This window comes from Plectrocnemia conspersa, unplaced genomic scaffold (assembly GCF_051122295.1).
Source record: "Plectrocnemia conspersa isolate PC_06_02 unplaced genomic scaffold, ASM5112229v1 ptg000005l, whole genome shotgun sequence".
In the NCBI taxonomy this organism is placed as follows: domain Eukaryota; kingdom Metazoa; phylum Arthropoda; class Insecta; order Trichoptera; family Polycentropodidae; genus Plectrocnemia; species Plectrocnemia conspersa.
In genome coordinates, this window is record NW_028277169.1 from 17,502,496 (window position 1) to 17,525,697 (window position 23,202).

At 30.3% G+C, this 23,202-nt stretch overlaps 1 protein-coding gene across 5 annotated transcripts in view; it reads left to right on the forward strand.

Annotated features, from left to right (window-relative positions):
- Nucleotides 1-23,202, forward strand: part of LOC148234992 (dipeptidase 1-like) — a 239,457-nt gene that overhangs the window by 184,367 nt on the left and 31,888 nt on the right. For all 5 annotated transcript variants that reach the window (XM_088186421.1, XM_088186420.1, XM_088186419.1 and 2 more), the window contains 2 exons: nt 1,339-1,567; nt 12,786-12,882. In XM_088186421.1, the coding sequence (XP_088042547.1) occupies nt 1,339-1,567; nt 12,786-12,882 (326 nt within the window). The remainder of the gene's footprint in view (nt 1-1,338; nt 1,568-12,785; nt 12,883-23,202) is intronic.

Sequence of the window (23,202 nt, forward strand, 5' to 3'; positions counted from 1 at the left end):
TTATTTGGAAAGGTTTCAACTTTTATATTTTATAACTATTACATTATTTTTTTATATAAATCAAAATATTTATTTAGTTAATAACAAATATATTGATACCCTTAAGTTTAGGGCCAATATTAAATAAAAGATAACGTAAATGAAAATGAATGTTAAATAAATATTAAAAATCAATTTTCACGGTTAATTTATTTCTAGTTATTTCATTTATATGCAAATCCACACAAAACAAACACCGATACGGATCCGATCTTTATGTTTGTATGTATATCAAATTCGTTCCAAACATTATTAGCTATTGTATATACAATAAATTTGATAAAATGGTGAATTAAAAATTTTCCATAAATTTTCATGAATTAATTCAATCGCAGCTGATATTAATTCTGGTGATTTTAAAAAGACTAAAACTACGTCACTGATTAAAAAGTATGTAATAATAAATTAAACATATTTCTCTTGACGCTCTCATTAATATCGGTTAAGTATGTTCCAATATTCGAATGGTTGAAAACTACGAATATTTGAAAACCCCAGATTCTGTAAATCTCATGTGGGAAAACACGCATCAGATACTCTATTTGTGAATTATATTGAGCAGTAAAGTTGTAAATAAATTTTTGATACACTTGAACTGGCTGAGATAGTGAAATTATATTTATACTAGCAAAAATTTTACTCATTCATAAGCAATATTTTTTATAGGCCTAATTAAGCTCTCGTTTTTTAATAATGTACTGACCTGAGTTACAGCATATTTATTTATATATATAAGGCAAATGTATTTATTATTGATGTTCTCTTGACTAAATAATTTGATCTCTAGATTTTGAACTTTGTAGCTTAATCAAAGTTAACATGAAGAAGTAAGCTGCTGCTTTCTCAAAGAAAACAAGCATTAGTCAAAGATATAAATCATGATTCATGTATAAATACGCTACTTTTCTCTAAAATGGTATATTTACATTTCTCTTCATTATTTTTTTTCACCTGAATATAAAATTGTTACTGAACTATCGCCGTATACTAATTTTCTTTAAAAACTTGTGTTTCTTACTCTGACTATGTTAAGGATAAGATCTTCTATTTTAAGTAGATTTTTAAATAATCATAGTAAGAAATTAGTTGTTGCATAGTGACTAGTCTTTTTTTTGATCAAATCATTGACCTTATGGAGGTTAAAAAAAAGCGTGTACATATATATTAATTAAAAAAACATATTACTCACAATATAATATCACACATAATATGGTAATTATTTAATATGATTTGATGAATGTATAATCGGGTTTACTCATTTTTTGTTGTTATTTTAACAGCGGTTTTGTTGTTTCCCAGGGTTGAACGTGCGAAGCAGACAATGGTCATTAATAATCGCGCTGGTGCTGGTGGCAGGGGCTGCGGGTGTCGCGGGCCCCCTGGCTTTGAGGGCTTCGGCTGGAGCCCCCTTGGCTGAAAGGTTAGAGCTGGCCGCGAGGTTGCTTCACGAGACACCCTTAATAGATGGACACAACGACCTACCTTGGAACATAAGGAAGTTTCTCCACAACAGGATCAAGGATTTCAAGTAAGATTAATTATTATTATAGTACATTAGGTACTCAGAATGGGCCCCTTTGGAAATCAAATAATATAAATCTAAATTAAAAGTTAATTTAATTTATTATGTACTGATTTTATTAAATATGATTTATTCTTATAAAAATTACTACAAAATAAAGCATTTTTGCTAAAATGTTTTAAAATATGATATTCTGAATTTTATTTAATTAATATTATCAAGAAAGTATAGGTTTTGATATTATTTTTGTATGCTCATATGTGGAAAAGTAAGTGTTATATATCTTGTTTTACACAGTTTTGTAACTTATCATTATGTACAAAGGGGAAATGCCCGTCGTTATTATTTATGTTTTGTGGAAGCTTTTTATATGCATATTCATGAAAGGTTCATATATGATAATTTGACTTACGTAAAATCGATTTGCATAAAAATAAGCTTTAGTTAAATTTTTAAAGCTTATTATCTAATACTCGTATATTGATAAAACCGTAACGAAACTTTATTTGAAATTGAACGACTAGAGTTTGGAATATGTTTTCAATAAGCTACTTTTATAGTTTATACTCCGGTGATAAAATTTACATAAACCTGTCGAACGCAATCAATATTTTGATTCTGTACACACAACCGGAAGTCTTGAAAAGCACCAAGGCAGTAAAAAAATATTCGACATCAGCGTTTCGCTGAAGTTTTACCATTACACATACGTTTTTTTTTGCGGAGAAAGCGGTAATTTTAGCGTTGGGGAAAAAGCCATTTTCTTAAGGCCCGCGCCTTGACGGACACTTCTGGGATACGGAAGAGCAAGACATTGCCGCAAAGGAGAGTTCCATATTTTCTATTTGCTCCATAAAGTAGCTTTTTTATGTGTTGGAGACAAAACGGCACGCGAAATGATTCGTATTTGAAGCGAGTCATTTGTCATAGATTTCGTTCCAAGCGAGTTCTTTGAAAACATATGTGTTTATCCGAATAGGGGGAATAATTTGTATTTTTTCGGTAAAACCCTTTGCCGTGCTTTATCCTATTGTACGCAAAAGGTAACGCGAAAAGGAATTCGGAGAAGGTGTATAATCGATAATCCCGCAAAAGACTTCACATGCATTATGTATGACTTTTTAAATGGCCCTTTACCTTCAGTCTTCAAAGAAGATACTTCACAAATTTGTTACATTTATAATAAGGAAAAAGCATAATTTAGGAGCATTAAATTTATACTAAGTGTGTGTGGAAAAAAATGTGAAATGTGACGAATTACTAAAAGATTTAATATGTGAATATTTTACATGAAGTGTATGAAAAATCAGCTTAAAAAAATGTAAAAATGTAGTTAAAAACTTATATTTTAGCATTTAATTAAAGAAAAAAATTTTGACAATATCTTGAAAAGAGATTTTAACGTGTAATTTTAAATAACCTTTTTTTGCTGAAAAATAATTATTAATGTAATAATTTTATCTGTCAAAAGACGCTTAAATAAGATAGATTTCTGAATTTAAGATTAAGATTAGGTGATTAAAAAGGCTATTCGTTAAAATATTATTTAAGTTATTTATTATCTATTTTAAAGATATTCTTTTTATATTTTTACTGACAGATATTTTCTACCTAAAATTCTAATAAAAATAATCGAAATATTTATAAACCTAATTTTTCAAAAATGTTATATAGAAATTTGATTATTATTATAGCTAACGAGCTTACCTGAGATATTTTAAAGACTAGGATTTGTTTTGAGGATAAAGAAGTGTGATTTTGCAACCAAAATAGACACCAGAAAAGCCAGTAACAATTTATTTTATAAGCATGCACAAATAACCATATATAAATTAAAATGTAAATGCCGCTATCAAATGCTAGAGTTAAAATGCCAGGTCTTGGAAATCAGAGTCTTCGCTGGCGTGTCAAGTTGTAATATTGTCGGCTGTTATATCTATAAAGTAGCCGAGATTCGTGATGCAATCTCAACGATCTGATGATGTCGTTTCCCTGGCATCTCATCCTTTAGGATCGAGTGTGATATATTTTATATTGTACAGATGAGGCGGTTTGCGAGTAAATTGCATCGCTTCTTGGACACACATTCAAAATGTGTTCACGCCTACAGAGAAACATGGCCACACAGGCGACTGGCATCCATAGGATAAAATGACAATAATTTTATGATCATAAAGAATATATAAACTTGTGGTTATTTATGAATAATTATCGTTTCGAATTGGATGTGCTATTAAATGGTTCGCGCAATATTAACAATTATTATCGAAATTGTTTGCTCACGAGATCTCTCTTCCATTGTTGTGGCCATACTTTGAGACATGTTTTTGTTTGTTCGAAATAATCGCCAGAATTGCCTCTAAATTATAACAAAGAAAGTTAGTTTATTACTATTAGACAAGTTATACATTTTCTATTTTGAAAACTCTTGATAAATTTGTGTCATAGGAAAAGTATAATAATATTAAACTTATACAACAAAAAATATTAAAATACTTTTGTATGCTTATGAATGCTACATTAGCATATTTGCTCATTAGCATTAATATAATATACTTAGCAATGATTTAATAATGCTGCGAAATAATTCACATTTATATTTATGTCTTAATTCCCCATGACCATTTATATAATATATTTGTAATGTTATAATATATGTATTTAAAATGTAAAAATGCCATTACAAGAGTTTTAAAATATTTCAATTACAATTATTAAAATCCAGTTTTAATATTAAATACAGGTTTCTATAAATACTATATATGTATATGAATAGTTACAATATATAAGTTGAAAAAATCATAAAAATATGTATTTCTATGTGGTCAAAACTGCAGTAAAATATTCGATGCGTTATAATTTATTATCAAAATATTTTTAATACCAATTATAAAATATTATTATAGATAAAACGCGAAGGTGAACGAATCATTAAAATCGCATTAGGCATTCGATCCATTCGTATATAATGCCTTTAATTGAATTAAATCGAATTATTTTCGGCATTTGCGCCGAAAAACGATTATTCGCCAAACAATAAACCCGTTCGCCTCCTATTAATAATAATAACGCGTTTTAGCCCCAGTAAGGTAAAGAAAATTGGCGTTTAATAATTTTCTCGATTGTGTAGAAAGTTAGACAATGTATAAGCAAAAGATGGGGAGGCTTTTTGAAGCGTAGCTGCAGAATGTAACCACTATTATTACGCGGCTTATGCCGAGCTTTCAAAAACCTAATCCTCGATATAAGCGAGAGCAGCTTCGCCGATGTTATCGCACACAACTACAGGATGTGCAAAAAGCTCTTTTTCAGCGTTGTAAACCGAGCAAAAAACAGAACACAATTGAGCGCGAGTGACACTCTAACTGGTTTTCAGGCTTTAAAGGATTCGCTTCTTAATAACATAAACAAGATAAGATTTTTTAAATACGGTCGATATTTAAAAAAAAATATTCACAGTGAAAAATTACAATAACGAGAATCATTAATGGCATAATGTAGCTTTCATTATTTATTTATTAAAATATTCATTCGTCAATGCGTGCTCCAAAATGTGAATTGTTAGCCTGCATGACCAAACGTAAATATTTGGTAAGGAAAAGGGTCTGTTTTATAAGTTGGCCGAAATGGTATTGACTCAAACACTGTTTTTCACTTTACTATTTGTATTTAACGAAATACAGTTTCATGGCAGAGACCGATTCTATTGTAGTTGCAAAGTCACAGGAAGTTTATCTTCTTCTCCTGTAGTTTTGAAACCGTCATTATTCACAGAAACCCCATGTCTCAAGTATGGTTCATTCTAAAGCGGTTTTACTACGTTAAACTACCACTATCTTATCCGTTAGATATTTGCTTAAAATCCTATGGATTTATTTTATCATATATTTGCGTTTAATGGCTAGCAATAATGGGCTGGCAATAGCATAGTGGATAAAATGCGCTTATTTATGGTACTAGAGGTTTAAGGTACAATTTTCACTTTGGCTGCTAAATCGAATTCTGTATTTAAAAGCTACGATTACATCATAATAATATAATAAATAATAGTGACTTGTACACAAAGGCCCGTTCTAGTTTATGTATATAAATTATGTATATAATTAAAATTAAGTATATAAGTGACGCCTGTAATTAATAACAGACATACAAAAGTATGTGTATGTTCTCTTCATTGTACACATGTGTAAAATTTACAGTGTAAAAAAGCTTCTCATGAGTGAAATGTTCTAAGCCAATATTGTTTTAATACGATAAAAGCACTGTGGATAAACAACTTATATACATATGCAACAACTTATAAAATTATGCGATGCTAAGAACCAGGCCGTTTCGAGCTTATTCTTAAATATAAATATATAACAATGGCAATAATACAAATATCTATAAGACATGTGTTTTAAAATTGAAAAAAAGCAAAAGAAAATTTTTATTTTTGAAGACATTTAACTTTTATGACGTCACTAATTGTTCTGCATTTGGATTGTTCGAAAATATTATTGTGGATTGTAAATTTATAGATATATACATAAGTTATTATTAAATAATAAGTAAAATTAAAGTAAATAGCTTTTTGAATTATAATGTATTGTGCAATTTTAGATAGTGTTTTATTAGCTTTTTATTCAAAAGCGAAAATTAGGATTTGCCTCCATTTTTCGATCATTATACTTTTTACAAACATTATATTTTCATTATATCTTTATGTATTTTTGAATATGATACATTTATTAAAGTAACAATAATATTTAAACTTGCAAGCTCTCAGACGTCAAACTAACTCAACCATACCCGAAAACGTAAATTGTGACAATGATCGATTTCACTAAAAGTTTCGACGTGAAAGAAATTGAAAAGCGTGGTACTTTGTATACAAATGACCCTCATAAAAAGTTTACAAATTCGATTTTGTAAAAAACTGCAGCATAATATTCGATCGTTAATCACTCTTTTCCACATGCAAATTAAAAATAATATATTTCTAGTTTTTATATGAAGTTGAACAATTGTCTTACAAAAGGTCCAGTATTGTATGAGGAAAGTATGCGAAAGGATACGAGTTTTGCTAATCTACATAAGTATTTTTGGGCTTGTATCAAAGTACGATTCGGGACGAAATCCTCGACCCTTTGCAGATAAAGCTGGAGTGATTTTGCAAAACAGGGTTTAGAAGGCATTATGAGAAATAGTAGATGTACATGTAAATAATAGCGATTACGTTATTGATGGTATCCAAGGTTGTGAAGGGTCAGCAATAATTTACTTTATTGTTATAAAATGTTTTACGGCAAACATATATCATTCACATATTTGTCGCATTTCCTTGTATTATTTATTATAATAAATATACTTCATAGACATGTTCCATATATTTGACAGTTTTTTGCTGACAATGCAAAAATAAACAAAAAAACACGTCGGAAAAACATAAATTTCCCACAATAATAGAATATCCTATTTCATACAAACATACGTAATATTTTTCCAATAAAAACAGAAAATAAAATATTTGAGTTAGAATTTTAATATATTTTATAAAAGATGTTCTACCTTTTTTTTTAGTTTGTAGGATAATATTGCTTCTATTGCGAAAGTTGTATAAGTTAAACTAAAATCTTAACCGAAACAAATATAAGTTATTTAAAAAACATGTATATAATATCAGAAAATATAGTTGTTGATTGATTCAAATTCACCGAATCAATTATAAATTATATATTGTAATATTTATTTATTTCTACAATATACTATTATTTATATATGAACATATATAAATCCAAAAAATATGTGTTATTGATATAATATTTATTATATTCTATGAAAGTAAACTTAAAATGAATAAAGTACCGCCGTTATTTAAAACATTTTAGGAACCCTAATGTCATATAAACTATTATTAGTATACGTATAAACAATAAATAACATCTCATTTTTATTATTTTGTATAATTGTATAGTACAATATATTTATTGTGCTTTTTATATATTACAACACATATTTATGTATATTACAATATATTTCAATCAAACTCTAACTGTATTTAATTTTTTTAATAATATTTAATGATATGTTTATGCGTTATTTACTTTTGTATATATTTATTTTTCAATACTTTTTTTTTAAATGTCTTTTGAATTAAAATATATGTTTTTCTAGAAAGAAAAATATATACTTCTTAGAACAATTACAATCGCGCTACATTACCTTGAAATATTTAAACATTTCATGAAATAAGTTATTATTAAAAAATCATTTTTTTTGACAATAATTAAAAAAAATAAATGACTTAGCATTGTTTCATTGCTATGTTATGAACAACTTACCCGCGGGCAAATAAATAACTGCGTATTAAATTATACAATATATTAAATGGCTACCTTAAATATTATAACGAGATTTTGTGCTTTGATTTATAAAGTAATACTTTCCACCTAATTTAAAATATTTTATTCAAGTATTTAGACTGTATATGTAAAATTAAATTGTTATTATATTATGGCAAATTACACATATATTATAGTACCAAATATGTCATTGAAGTATTAAAATTTATGAGTAGGTTACTAATTATTCTAATAAAATAACTAACTTATAATATAATACTAACTTATAGTTCAAATTGGCTTCGGGCTGCAGCATTCCTAATATAAAATAATTGTTTCTGTTTTGAATATTTTTATGTATGTAATATTCTATATAGTACATATTTTAGTTTCATCAAGGAAATTTTGTTTAATCTTTCAACTTTTATTACTGCAGCCCCTCCACTACAAATTCTTACGATACTCACATATTCTTATGTCTGCACTACACTCTCTGGAAGTTGTCCAAACCGAAGTTACAACTGAAGTGAAGACCTACGACTTCGAGTAGGCGACCGTCCGGACGGCGGCTTCTGTCACGTACAGCCTACATATTTGCGTGCGATCGAAAAATGTGTCAAATAATCGCAATTTTTAAATTGTCATATTATTAAAATTACGCTACTGATAACTATAAAAGTTTGTGTGGGCACTCACCAAAACAATATTAGTGAAAACTTTTCGGTCGTAAATATTCAATTTACGCAAAATCTTTGTCGGCTTTTTCAAAATGCCATAAGGCATAAAAATGATACTTCAGAATACGAACACCACATCTGTGACTATCCTAGAATTTGTCGCCATAGATTCTAAATAAGAATTCGTTATAGTGTGACATTTATATAAACCGATCTAGGAAAATACATAGAGATATTCGAAACAATTTTTTAGTAACAAAATCAAGTACCACTAATTATTTTTTAATTATTTAATTTTATATGAAAAAAATATATTATTGATATCTGTTAAAAAAATATACTATCAAAAATATAATTAATCTTTTTTGGCACCCTAAAATATTCAAAGATGTCAGTATGAGTCTGTTGAAGTCCCCGATAAGCATGTGGTATTATAACTTGACCATGTGACTACGATGAAGCGCTCGACATGCGTGTTAACCATAGGACGCTTACGCGCATATTGAAATTGAACCGAGCTACTCGTTCTATCTCAATTTGCGAAGCACCATATCATTATCTCTCTCACTCTCGTCACTTAACACGCGAGAGAGTAAAAGTGGAAGTATCTCACCGCTCGCGCTCGAAAGAGCAGCTCCGACTTCGGTCCCTTTGACTCCGGTCCTTATGCCGACAATGTTCGGAAGCGCTCGAAGCTAGCCAAGTCGACCTGAATTTACTTTACCTTTACTTTACTTCCCGTTTTCGGTAGTCTCGGACAACTTCCGAGAGATTTTAGAGCGGGCAGAACCGAACTCGACTGAAGTAACCCACTATATTCTCCATCCTTGGCCAACCTTGGCCAACTTCTTGAGAGTGTAGTACAGACATTAAAGATACTCACGTTTTGCTAACTGTGTTCGGATATAAGTGATATATGTATGTGAATGCCTTCTGATTTTTTTTATTGAATTTTCATTGTTATCTTTACATAGATATTAATGTTTTTGTAAAACTTTTTCTCTGTTTCTGTCATATTAAAATCTTTTTTATTTTTCACATCTTAAATTATAAAGATTATAGTACTACTTTATGTTGATATTGCACAGTTATATCACTGGGAAATGTATTTTTTTAATACAACAAATTAGGTATAAATTTTTCGTTTCAAATTAAGACTGAAAATTTAATGAATTTTCTGGATTCTTACCGAACTGTAGCGAACGCATTTGAACTTTAAGCTCTTCATTGCCTAAGTTCTTGCATTTAATTTGTAATTTAACATACCTTCGACCGCTGTTTTTTATTTTTTTTAAACACAAGATATTTATTTATTTGTAGACGTACACTTTTGCAAATTGCCATGTAACGCGCACATTATTGCCGTCCGAACGAGGGTCGCGCGCAGTAAAAACGGTCCGTATGACGGTAAATTCCGATATTAAATTCTTATCACACCGAAAGGGTTTTCAAGGCTTATTCAAGCAGTAGGTGGGTCGCCTTCGGATTCAAAGCGTTCCGGATACAGATGTCATCTTAGTTGCATTCGTCTTTGTAGCCGACATCTGTTCCCCGCTGTAATGGATCGAATCACATAAAGGTATTGTCGTTTTACGATCCCTTTTTTGCGATGGAAAAATTTCACGAAATATATTATATGGACACACACGCACATACACAAACACAAAAGGGACACTTTCGATTGTGCCAGCATGCCGATAATCGAAAAGGTTCAGCGTTACATGTAATATACAATACAATACAATGCAGTATAAATATAGTGCCGAATTGTAACAATGATCCAAATGGATTTTGCTTGTTGACTTCATCCAACGATGAATTGTTTAGGAGTTGTAAATATTTATGTAATATTATTACTTGCTCTTTGATACTGTATTAATATTTTTATAAGAGATAAAGTTTAGCTTTTTAAATCTGTCACTCGTTAAGGTTCCATACGTTTGAAAATGTGGGATGTAATTAAATATACATAAATATTTACTTTACAGAGTATATATTTTTTAACCCTCGGTGAGTCGCAATATTCGACTCACATCCTCTGAATTTTTCACTTTTCAAAAAAAAAAATAAAAATATATATATGTATATATACAATAAAAACATTGATAATAAATATCGAGTTTATTATCCTTTAAAAATGTCAAAAAAAATCAATAGTAAATAAGTATTATAATATATCTATTAGTTATCTTGCCGTTTTGATAAAAATCTTGTAGTATAGTATATATCCTTATATAATAATATTATTTATTAATTATAACGCATAGTAACGCCATTAAAAAATCGTAAATCATTTCCAACTGATATTATACTGTTACATATAGGATTAATGCCATCAATCTTATGCAAACGCGAGAGTGTAAGGGTTTACAAATTTTGATATAAAATTATATATTTTTGATTGCGTAACATCAAATTCTTTTGAGTGCCGAGTATATTAAAAAAGCGTATATTTAGCCGATCTCTGGGGTCGGTTAATGTGAGTATTTATTTTTATGCGGTATATAACTTGAAGTAACTCATTAACAAATGGTACACATTAGGGCGAGCTTAAATTGCAAAGGGTTAATATTATACAATCGTTTCGGGCAGATGTCAAACGACTGTAAAGCTTGAAATATACAAAAGTACAAGAAATAAAAAAATGCGAATTAAAAAAATGTGTACTACTGCGTATAAAGAAAAGTATTACAATTTTTCAGCGGGGATGGTCCAAGCGACATTCCGTCTCAAATACAGTATCCAGGACGGTAAGCAAAATAATTCCGCCAAGCTGTTGGCACAGTTATTTTTGACATTTATGTAAATGTTGGAGAAAAATATAATACAGGGTGATTATGGAATTATTAAAAAGTTATTATAATATAATCCCGATTCGTTTTCATGATTGCTTTATTAATTCTATTTTCGTTCAAATTGCCTTATTAAAATTTATATGTTTGTGTATTTTTGTATTATATCATTGATAAATATTATTCTTAAATTAAACCACAGATTAATGCTAGAGTGGCTTAAATTACACTTTGACGCTATAAGGGATTTCGGTAATGTAAAATATATTTAAATTAAGGCAATCTAATTTAAGCCAATTTTTGTTAAATAATTATTAAATATTTTATATTTTATATATAATAAAATATTTAAAGTCGCAGAAATTAGCACAATAATGACAGAACTAATAAAAAAATATAGATACAAAATTATAAGATGGCTCCTATAAAAAAAAAATGAACTAGAATCAGTCAAGAAACTTTTCTGCAGTTCTATAAATACCATAGACTTCGGTGGGTGGGTCATGTACAAATAATGGAGATGAATAGAGCTCCCAAAATAATGACTTTTAAGACCCCAATGAGAAATTTTGTTTCTACAGATTTTATTTTACACAGTTGTTTAATAATTTAGTGTAGTTAATCATAAATCATTGTTATTCTAGCATTCACAATTATAAACTGAAATCTATTTGAAAATATAATTTTAAAAACATGTACAACTAGGTTTGTATCTAGTCCGTCTTGTAGCGCTCATTCATCAACCCTTATATACTTACGTGATGCGTTTTCTAATATAAAGCTCTAGCTTGAGCGTAACAGAGTTATAAAACAACCTTATAAGTACAAAAATAACAATAATGGCAAATAAAAATAAAATTTGTTTAGAGTGTACACATAATTAAAATATAGATTATTACCAAAACCATTTTATTTAGACCAGAATAGCATTTAAATATGTTTGTATTATATTAGAATATACAAAATATAACAATTTTATTAAATTCTCAATCGTCCTGTAGTCATCTTAGTGGAACATTCTCTTCAATTGCATCACGTTGCCTTTCTTTATTATTATAAATAAATGAAATTTATTTAGTTAAAATAAAAAAATAGTAAAAAATCTTCATTAGTGAAACTCTACATTTATACATAAAAGTTAATGTGGTTTTACCGATTTTGATATTAATTTCTGCTTTCGACAGTTCTGGCGTCGGTACTTTTTAATTTCCACCTCATTTACAAGTCAAACGCACAAATTTGCACAAAAAGCTTATTTAATGATAGATTTATTGGTGTAATTAAATTCCCATTAATTGTAGCACTGGGGTTGAAATGCAAATTATTGAATGCAACATGTTCTATATACATACATATGTATTGTATTATGCATACAATGTGTTTTACGCCATGATTATATTACATATATTATAATATTGTATTTAATTTTCAGATTCGACGAAGACCTCAGAACAATACCCCCTTGGTCTACAAGTCCATGGAGTCACACAGATCTGCCTAGACTGAAACAAGGAAGGGTTTCGGCTCAAGTAAGTTTCCTTTGTCGTACGCTAATTTATTTAATGACTTAATAAATTGTCCATTTGGGTGGTTAGCATATATCTATATATAAACTTTGCACACTTCGGCGGTAATAAAGTATCATTATTATTTTATATGGTAACAACGAGAGTAATATTTTTCGTTAGGCCAAAGAAATATTTCCCTCATCGAATAAATCACATATAATACTCTTTCGCCTGAGAGATTTCACTAAAGTTTCACTTGTTCGCAGTCATGAAATATTTTTATTACCTCTCTTCATCCGTCGTATGTGTGTATCATATAGTACATACATATGTATAGGCACGTATGCACATGTTCGTATTTTTAGAACCTTTTCTGCCTTAGATGCACTATATATAATGCGATAGCACTAAAGAGTAGTTTATATTTTTTTGATATCCTGTTTCAGAAGTATCTTTTTTTATTGCTTCCTCTGATTTTTTACTCTAATAGTTTATTCTCAAACTAGTATATATTCCAAAGCAGTCTCTCAGTGACAGTTTTTAATTTGTCTGAGCAACCCTTTTCAACATTACCTCAAACTGTATGATTTTTGCTTACATATTTATTACCTTAAAACAGATCTTAAATACGAATTTAATAAATTAAAGACAGGGCGTTCTTCTGGACCTGATTTAATTCCCGATTTTATTTTGAAGGGTTGCGAAGTCAGTCTCGCTGCTCCTCTAAAATGTATTTATGATCTGATTCTCAAAACATCATCATTTCCTGATCTATGGAAATGCACAAAAGTCAGCCCTATTCATAAAAAGGGTGACAAATTATATATAAAGAATTATAGACCAGTCGCAGTGTTGTCAGCTCCTGCTAAATTATTTGAAATAATTATTCATAAATATCTCTACAATCACTTTCGGCAAGTTTTATTAGACCAACAGCACGGGTTTCGTCCTGCCCGTTCCACTGTTACTAATCTTCTGTCGTTCACCAAAACGGTGACAACTTCTCTCGATGCCGGAATTCAAGTAGACGTCATGTACACAGATTTTGAGAAAGCCTTTGACAAAGTTTGTCATACGTTATTATTAAAAAAATTGTCGAACCTCGGTTGCTCAGATAATTTAACTCGGTTATTCTCGAGTTATTTAAGCAATCGTAGACAGTTTGTAATCTATGGTGGACGATTGTCAAAAGAATATTTTACCTCTTCGGGCGTTCCTCAAGGATCCAATCTAGGACCTCTGCTTTTTGTGTTATTTATTAATGACATAAATACAGAAATTAAAAATTCAAGTTTTCTTCTGTACGCGGATGATTTAAAATTATATAAATGCATTCGGTCTGTTGTGGACTCCTTCTCTCTACAACGTGATTTAGACTCTCTGTGGAGATGGGCTTCCATTAGCCGTCTGCCCTTTAGTGTCGGAAAGTGCCATACTTTGTCATTTTCTCGATCCCGTTCGCCATCAGCTTATTTCTACCATCTCGGTGGTAACATTTTGAATAGAGAAACTTCCACTAAAGATCTCGGAATCACTTTCGAGAGCAAATGGAGGTTCTCTCTACACAAACACGACGTCTGTGATAAATCTTCCAAGATGCTCGGCTTTGTTATGAGGAATGCCTTTCACTTTGACGATCCGTCAGTTATTCGCATATTCTATGACACCTTAGTTCGTAGCATTCTTGAATCGGGATCTATAATTTGGAATCCCCGAATAGCCAAATATTCCCTTTTAGTGGTAAAAATTCAAAAAAGGTATTTAATATACCTTTACAAAAGAACATTTGGTTATTATCCGTACTCATATCCCAGCGCCTTTCTTTTAGAAGCGTTGGGATATGATTCGCTGAGTTCTCGTAGAAAGCTGTATGTCGCCAAGCATTTTTAAAATTACTAAAAGGCGCTCTCGACAATCCAGCTATTCTCGAGGAATTCCAGTTTTGGGTTCCGGAACATTTTCGAGAATCGCCTATAGCTGTGGCCATCCGGCTCCTTAATACGCTGGCATTACATATTGATTTATTTAATGTTAGCTACGAGGATCTGATTCAGTTTGTATTATTTCATTTTAATATTTTATATTTTTTTGTCATGTTAAAGTATTGTTATATTTATGTATATATACGTTTTTTTATATTTTATAAATTTAAAATTTGTTTTCGACCATCGTGGCGCATTGGGGTAACCTGTTAGGCCACGATGGTCTTAATTTAATTTAAAAAATAAAAAATATATACTACATACTTTTTTCGGGGGACGCTAAAACGTCGTTTTTTCCACGTGCATCTGAACACAAAATCCATTAGTTTTTATGACTTGCTTAACGCAACGATTATAAGCTAGCTACAAAAATAAATTTATGAGTGACCTAAGTTTTTTGATACTTAAATAGGTCAAGGTTAGGAATAATTACAATTTGTTTATCTTCTAGATACGGTCCCTTACGAGTCTTTTATAAATTTAAACATTGATTTTCATCACAGATTATTTTTTGTGTTGATACTCAGGCGATACCAGATATTTTTACTAATAAATTATCATGTAAAGTTACATATATATGTATGTTTACATTAATATATTGTAGTAATATCGCAAATGGTCTAGCAAATATTGAGCATCGAATTTATAAATAACACAGTCAACGAAAATAAATCCCAAGTAATTTATTAAGAAAGTTTATCATTCTATGACGATCAAATATCTGGACCTGGGAAATCGAAGTTTCGCCGTCAAATAAGTCTCTCCGAATCTCACTTTGTTCAAACAATGTCGACCAGACATTCCTCATGTTACGGTGACACAAAGAGCGATCGGCAACCACTTTTTTTTGCAACGAAAAAATCCTGAAACTCAAAACTCGTTATTTAATTATAAAACTTTTTATCCGTCCAGACTTTAATATCATAATTTTTCGAAACAATAATAATACTGCGCTTTCTTACATCGTTGGGATTAATTTCAGAAAAGTTAGTCAACTTTTTTTTTAATTAAAGAAAAAATACAAGGTTCTACCCTTTCCATCAAGGCGATGGTTTAGATCCTCTGTCTATAAAAGTTTTGCACGCTTAAAGTGGGGTTTTAAATTAAAACACACCCAGTGTTGATTTAGTGCGACAAGGTCGAATACCCTTTTATTACCACAACTTGGAAATGAATCTGCGAATTTTCCATCGGAAAATTTCTTTGAAGTGCTTCTTATATGCTTTTTATTCGCGTCGAATGAACACAGAGAAACGAAAATCCGGTACATAGTAATAACAATGTTCATTCAGACCTTTGTGGGGCAAACTTGGTACTTCGACGAATGCCATCGGGAAGAAAAGTTGTATACCCACAAAAGCGCTGTTTGCGTATACATTTTATTGATAATACAATAATACTAATAATAAAATAATACAAACGCGTTCAATTCTGATTTGAAATATTAATGACTTTGCAAGAGAGTTTATTATCCTTAATTTAATTCATTAATTTTAAGACATATAAAAATAACGTATACGGTATACCTTAACTGTTTTATGACGAACCATAATACCGTTTTTTTAATATCTATAACATAAACAATAATAATATAAAATACAGATGTAACTCAGCGTTTGATTACATAATAAAATTTACATTAATTACCTTGTACTAACAACTTTTTTTTCGATTTAGTATATATCACGTACGTTATGCTTTAGGAATACATAATATATTTTCATGATATTTTTGGCACAATCAAAATTAATTTGTACCGTATAAATGTATATAATATGAACAAGGTATTTTAAATAACAAGTATAATAAACTGTAAAATAAAATGAATAATAAACTTTTTTATTACTAATACAGTTTTTATGTATTTACTATATGTACATATGTACATAAATTAATTTTTATTATTATTCATACAATCAAAAAAGAGAGACTGAATATAATTAATATGTATATATTTGCACTTATGTTTTAATAATACATTTACAAAAAGTCATTGATTAGGAATCGTCGAGTAAGAATTACATTTGTCTATACAGATTAAAATATTATTCAGAACGGACACAGATTTCGTATGTGATTAAAAGCTATAAGCTATTAGCAGTTTCTCTCTTAAGAACCTCTATCAATGTAATGATTATGACCAGTAGAATTAACGTTACATCCACACTCTTTTCTTTTTTACCACCTCGATGATCATTTCCGCAGTGCCACTCGGCCGAATTCTTCAGACAAAAGGGCCAGAAGAAAAACGGCGCCATTACTCGCTCCACAATAGGGTGCAAAGAAAAGGGTCGAGTGTCTCGAATTAATCCCGTATGGAATCGCGTTCATCATTCGCCTGTACGCGGATTTCCATTTATTGAATCGTTATCTCTTCGCTGGAAGGTGGATGAGACAATGGCGGGACCGTCGGGACACATTTCGCGTTCTTTGTGTCCCGTTTACGACTCGGCCAATTTGTAATTCAAATTCTGTGTTGTTTGAGCTACGTTCCGTCCCGCCTGGTCTTAAGGCCGGTTCACACGATCCGGGGGTTTCAGTCACTGGACACAAAATATGGATTTGCTCTAGGTCAAATTTATTAGTGCTACTAAAATGCTTATCCAGGGAATTAATAAATTTGAAAATAATACATACTTCCAAGATTAGTTTTATTCAAAATGAATTTAACTCATGGAAGGACGAGCTGGATTTAATGTCCTCTATAAGTTTTGTTATTTGATGTGTTTTTGAACTTATTTACTATATAAAATATTTGTGTATTACTATTGTATATATAATTGTATTATACTCAAATTTTGTAAAGGCAATGATATGACTGTGGCGACGGTAGAAAGTCATTAGTAGTTTTAAAAATTCAGATCTGAGGACTGATTAATAAACGTTAAAATTAGGAATGAACCAATAATACGTGGTGAAACATCTAGATACGACGTTCAGGTTTCTCATTATTTGTCGGCTGCAAATTTAATGGATCGTGTTTCAACATGTTTCTAAGTACATACGTGCAAGACAAACAGAAACCCATATCGATTGGTAACAGGAGATTAAGAATTATTATGTCAAACTAGTTTGGTTCTGTGGACTAAATTACAAAATATAATTTATTTATGAAATAAATACACCCATACCTCGCTTTACGGCCTAGATACGTTCCACAAAACTTGGCCGCAAAGCGAAAAGCCGTATAACGAATCAATTATTCTAATACAAACTCATACAAATTCAATGGGATCGGTTCCAAATTTGTTAAATAGGTAGCATGGTTTATCATTTAAAATGCATTTTATCTTTTTATTTCATTTAAATCATAAATACATACATAACAAGTACATACATTTGTACATAAAATAATAACAGATTCCAAAAACCAACAATAATCCATTAACAAAAATGAAACAACTTCATGTTACATAAAATATGTGTATGAATACATACATATTTTTTTTAAAATGGCTTTAATCTGAAGACAACGAAGAAATGGTAACCTGCAGATCACTGTCGTTCTCATTTTTCTCTAGTAAGGATGGGCCTGGCTTTAAAAAATTGCCCAACGTTGTTTGTCTTGCCTTTTTGTCTCTTTCGTTCTTAAGTGATTAATAAACAACTAATGGCTGAGTTAATTCCTCGAGAAACTTTAGCGCTACGTTCGACGTCAGGATCGTTTTCAAGGAAGATGTTTATTCCTTGTTCGAAATAGGAAAAAGCTTTTGACAATTTTTTTTATGTTAGCTGTTTGAATACAATAGGCTCTGTCTCTTCATCAAATGCCGGTTCTGCTTGCAACTGAATGAGTTCCTTATATAAAAGGGGTTTCCTATCAGCTTCAAGTAGATCAAGCACATCACGTTCGTTCAAACCTTCAAAGCCGAGATCATGTGCTAGATCCAAAATGTTTTGCCTAATTTCAGGAAGGCAATTAACTTCTGCATCAGCACTTTTTACACATTCTGGCCATATTTTTTTCCAAACATGGTTCATTGTTGTTAATTTTAATTCCTTCCATGATTCACTGATGGTGTCAACAGCATCCTTGATGTTATAGTTTTTCCAAAATGTTTTAATTGAAGATTTGCCATCGGTTTCCCTTATAAGTTGTCGGAAAGTTCGGCGTAGGTAATATGCCTTAAAAGTGGCTATTGCACCCTAATCCATTGGTTGGATCAGAGCTGTTGTATTTTTCGGAAGGTCTTCAATCATGACATCTTCAGATAGTTCGGATAAATTATTAGGATGCCCTGGTGCATTATCAAAATTAGCAAAGCCTTGTTGCTTAAGTTATTGTCTCGCAAATATTTTTTCACTTCTGTGCAAAAGTGATTTTTGAACCAATCCTCTAAAGTAGCTTTAGTCATCCAAGCTTTCTTGTTGGATCTCCATATGACGGCTTTTTATTAAGTTCTTTAAGAGGCCTTGGATTTTCGGACAAATATATTAAAAGTGGTTTTAGCTTAAAATCACCCGCAGCATTTGCACCAAGTAGCAAAGTTAATCGTTCTTTAGACACCTTATAACCAGGCGCAGATTTTTCGGTTTTTGAAATGTACGTACAATCAGGCATTTGCTTCCAATAAAGCCCTGTTTCGTCTACGTTAAACACTTGTTCAGGTTTATGACCACCTCTTTCAATGATTCCCTTTAAAATGTTGGGATATTCCTTAGATGCAGCCTCATCAGCGCTAGCTGCTTCACCTTTTATTTTAAAATTATGCAAATTAAATCTATTTTTAAATTTTTTAAAAAATCGACATCGAAAAAATGTTTTTTTGCTGTTATAGCGAAACATTTTAGGCCGTAAATCGAAAACGTGCCTTAGTTGAAGAGGGCCGTTATAGCGAAAGGCCGTATAAAGAGCGGCCGTATAGCGAGGTATGGGTATATATACAATACTATTTTTAATAAAAAACATATTTTAATAACAATTTATAAAATTAAATGTATATTTAACTCCCTAGAATTTTTTTCTGTTTGCTTCAAAACATTGCTAATTTTTGGAAACAAATTATATTATCTATGTAAAACGATCAGCTCACAAGTATAGAAAGAAATTTTCAAATCATCATTTATACATAGTTAACGCAAATAGAGTATAAATTTATTCATTCAATATATTATACAGGTCATTACAAATACTTTTATGTTAAGAAAATTCAATAATTTTTCACGTAACTATTTACAAATAAAAAATGAATGCAATAAATAAGTTAGTAGAAAGAGGAAAAAAGTATTTTTTTTCTTTATAAAAAAAATCGAGAAACTTGGATTGATTTAATATATAATGTATACATATATGAATACACAAAATAAACATTTATGTATACACCACACGTCCGTATTTTATACGGATAGTACGTATTGTTCGTTATCCGATCGTAATTCATGGAAAATGAAAAACGTCCAAAATAGACGTACCAGTAAATTTTTACCTTTTCTGGAAACAAGTTGTTATTATAATTTAGAATGTTTTTTTAAATATCTGATCCCATTTTTGTTAATATTTTGAATACGTATTGTAAATTGGCTAACACAATTATTTTTAACTTTACATTTAAAGATCTGTATGAATGCTTCGAAATTAATTCTCAATTTCATTAAGAATTTATTAGTATAAAATTTTTAGCATAGTTACATTACAAAGTTCAGCAAAAAGTTGAGTTGTATATGTGCTGATGTTAGTGACTATCCGCAATCTTCTTTGATCTTAGGCAAGTTTGGGATAATTTATAGTCAACCAGCAAGCCTTAACAATGTCCGGATAATAAGATGATGTGGAGGAAATATAGAGTACACTTGGCTGTAAAGATCGTTGCGTGTGAACCGGCTTTTAGATGGGGCACTTTGCGTTTATGATACGCAAACGTGTCGAGTGGCCCTCGGCTTCTAGGGGGCGAAACTTTTAAATTGAAGCATTTACTCTTCTTTCGCCGTCGAGGGGCTTTCGTCTCTTGTTTCGTTTGAGGGTCGAGGGCTAAAGTGAAATAGTTCCGGCCAGAAACATTTCGGGGGTGTGACACTTAATTGGATCCGAGACCATTGCCTTAAGCGATAAAATGAAGATGGAGGTTTCGACACGCCCGCGGCGTGTGCCTGTATCTTGAAAAGTTCCCACGCAGGGATGTAGAATGATTGTACGAATTGTACTATCATGCCTTCAAACGAAATTTGAGAGAGAATGGAGATAATAAGATGACAAATACTATCAAAAAACTATGTTCAAGAATAATATATACTGTGGCATTTTTTTTTCAGTTAAATATAAATTAATAAAAAAAATTTAACCTAGCATTAATGGTTTACGAGCACACAAATTTGTGTTTTTTTTAAAACCAACAAGAAAGATGAGGTATTAGTCGCTGACTATTGACTTGAAAAACCCGAGTTCGAATCCCATAAATATTTTTATAAATTTGTGTCTGGCCAATTTTTTCAGTTAAAGAAGTTCAGTTGAATATAAATCAATATTAACATTTTTTTAACGTAGCATCAATGGTTTACAAGCACACAAATCTGTGATTTCTGAACCAGCACGATAGACAAGGTATTATTTTCTGACTATTGCCTTAAAAGACATGAGTTCAAATCCCATAAATATTTTTATAAATTTCAATCGTGTCTGGGAGATCGGAATTAGTGATTATTATATAATTATAATTCCGATTGATTATCACAGATTGGATTTACCCAGATTTTTTCTAATCTCACAGATTAATTAAAATTGAGCTAGGTCGTATATATCTGATATCCAAAATTCTCTAATAATGAGCTAATACAGCTCATATGTTATATGTATTAAAAAATATATATGAACTTATAATCGGTATTAGTGATTATTATATAATTATAATTACAATCGATCATCACAGATAAGGTTAACCTATGTTTTTCTTATAATGATCGTACATATTATCTAAGTCGTACATATTATGTATGTATTTAATTATATTATAATTTTCCTATAATGAGTTACTTCAGCTCAAGAGAATGTATAATGTGTATTAGCAAAACTGTCTGTTATAATTATAAGCCCATGTATAATATTATTGGATCTAGGAGGAAAATAGATATATATACATAAGTATATTTATATAATTTGATAATAGTGCTATGACTTTAAATATAACGTTCTGCTACAAATTTATATGTTAAGGCAAAGGTCTGTGAATTTCGATAAAAGCAATTCTCGATTTAAATACATTTATTTTATTCAGTTGACAAAATAATGGATGAAAAAAAGCTACCATCTAAATCTAAATCAGTATATTCGTGTAGCCATATTATTCTATAGCATTGATTTTCATCGATTTAATCCTTAACATGACTTGCCATCGGCATAAAAATGTGATATTAACTCCATGGCAACGTCACTAATGAGCGCGGACAAATGGGCGTGCGTCAAAAGAGCGCTGCCTTATAAGCGCTGCGTCATAAGAGCGTTTACCAAAGTAGCGCTGTAACAAAATAGCGTGCGTCAAATGCGCAGACAGCCATATGAGCGTTTGACAAAAGAGAGCACGTCATAAGAGCGCAAAAATACTTGGAGAAAATCAAGTAATGAATATTTTAGGAATTAGGTATACAAAATATATGTAAATTGTGAGAAATTTCAAAAAATAAAAATTCACGAGATATAGGTGGTAAAATTAGTATTTTGTGTGCCAGAGCGTAATGACGATTAAAATAATTAGTCAATGAAAACATTATTATTTATTAATTATTACGTACATACTCGAGTATGGCTCCCCATCCTCATACGTACGATATACATATATTTTTACTAAAATGAAACACTGATTTTGAATTTATCATTACATTTGTTCTGTAATGTATCATTAAATTGACAAATAATTATCAACTCGACTTGGCAGGTATACAAAGGTCGTCGGACCTTTTTTTTCATTTATTTTAGACAACTACATTTTATCGTGAAAGTCGAAAACAAGCACAATATAAATTTTAAGAGCTAAGTGTAAGATAAAAAAAATAATCTGAAAATAAATGTGATTGCAAAGGGGTAAAACATTAATTTTGCTAAATTCATTTTAATCATATTATATAATTATCAAAAAGGAAGTTACCTATGATATTTTAAATACCTAATTGTAACACTTTACAAAAAAAAATCACCGCTGTCCAGGTGCATAACAATGCATGACATTGGTGAATGACACGGACGATACGCAATTGTTTAAAATTATTTTTACGATATTAAATCTAAAGTAGTAATTGGTGAATCAGTATGATTTTTTTTAAATACTTTTTTAGTCTGATATTTAGTTTTAATGTGTTATTCCTAGAGACTTTAATTTTTCGCGATTACGATAAAAGTATTTTTTGTGAATTTCGTGCTTTGTCCATTTCA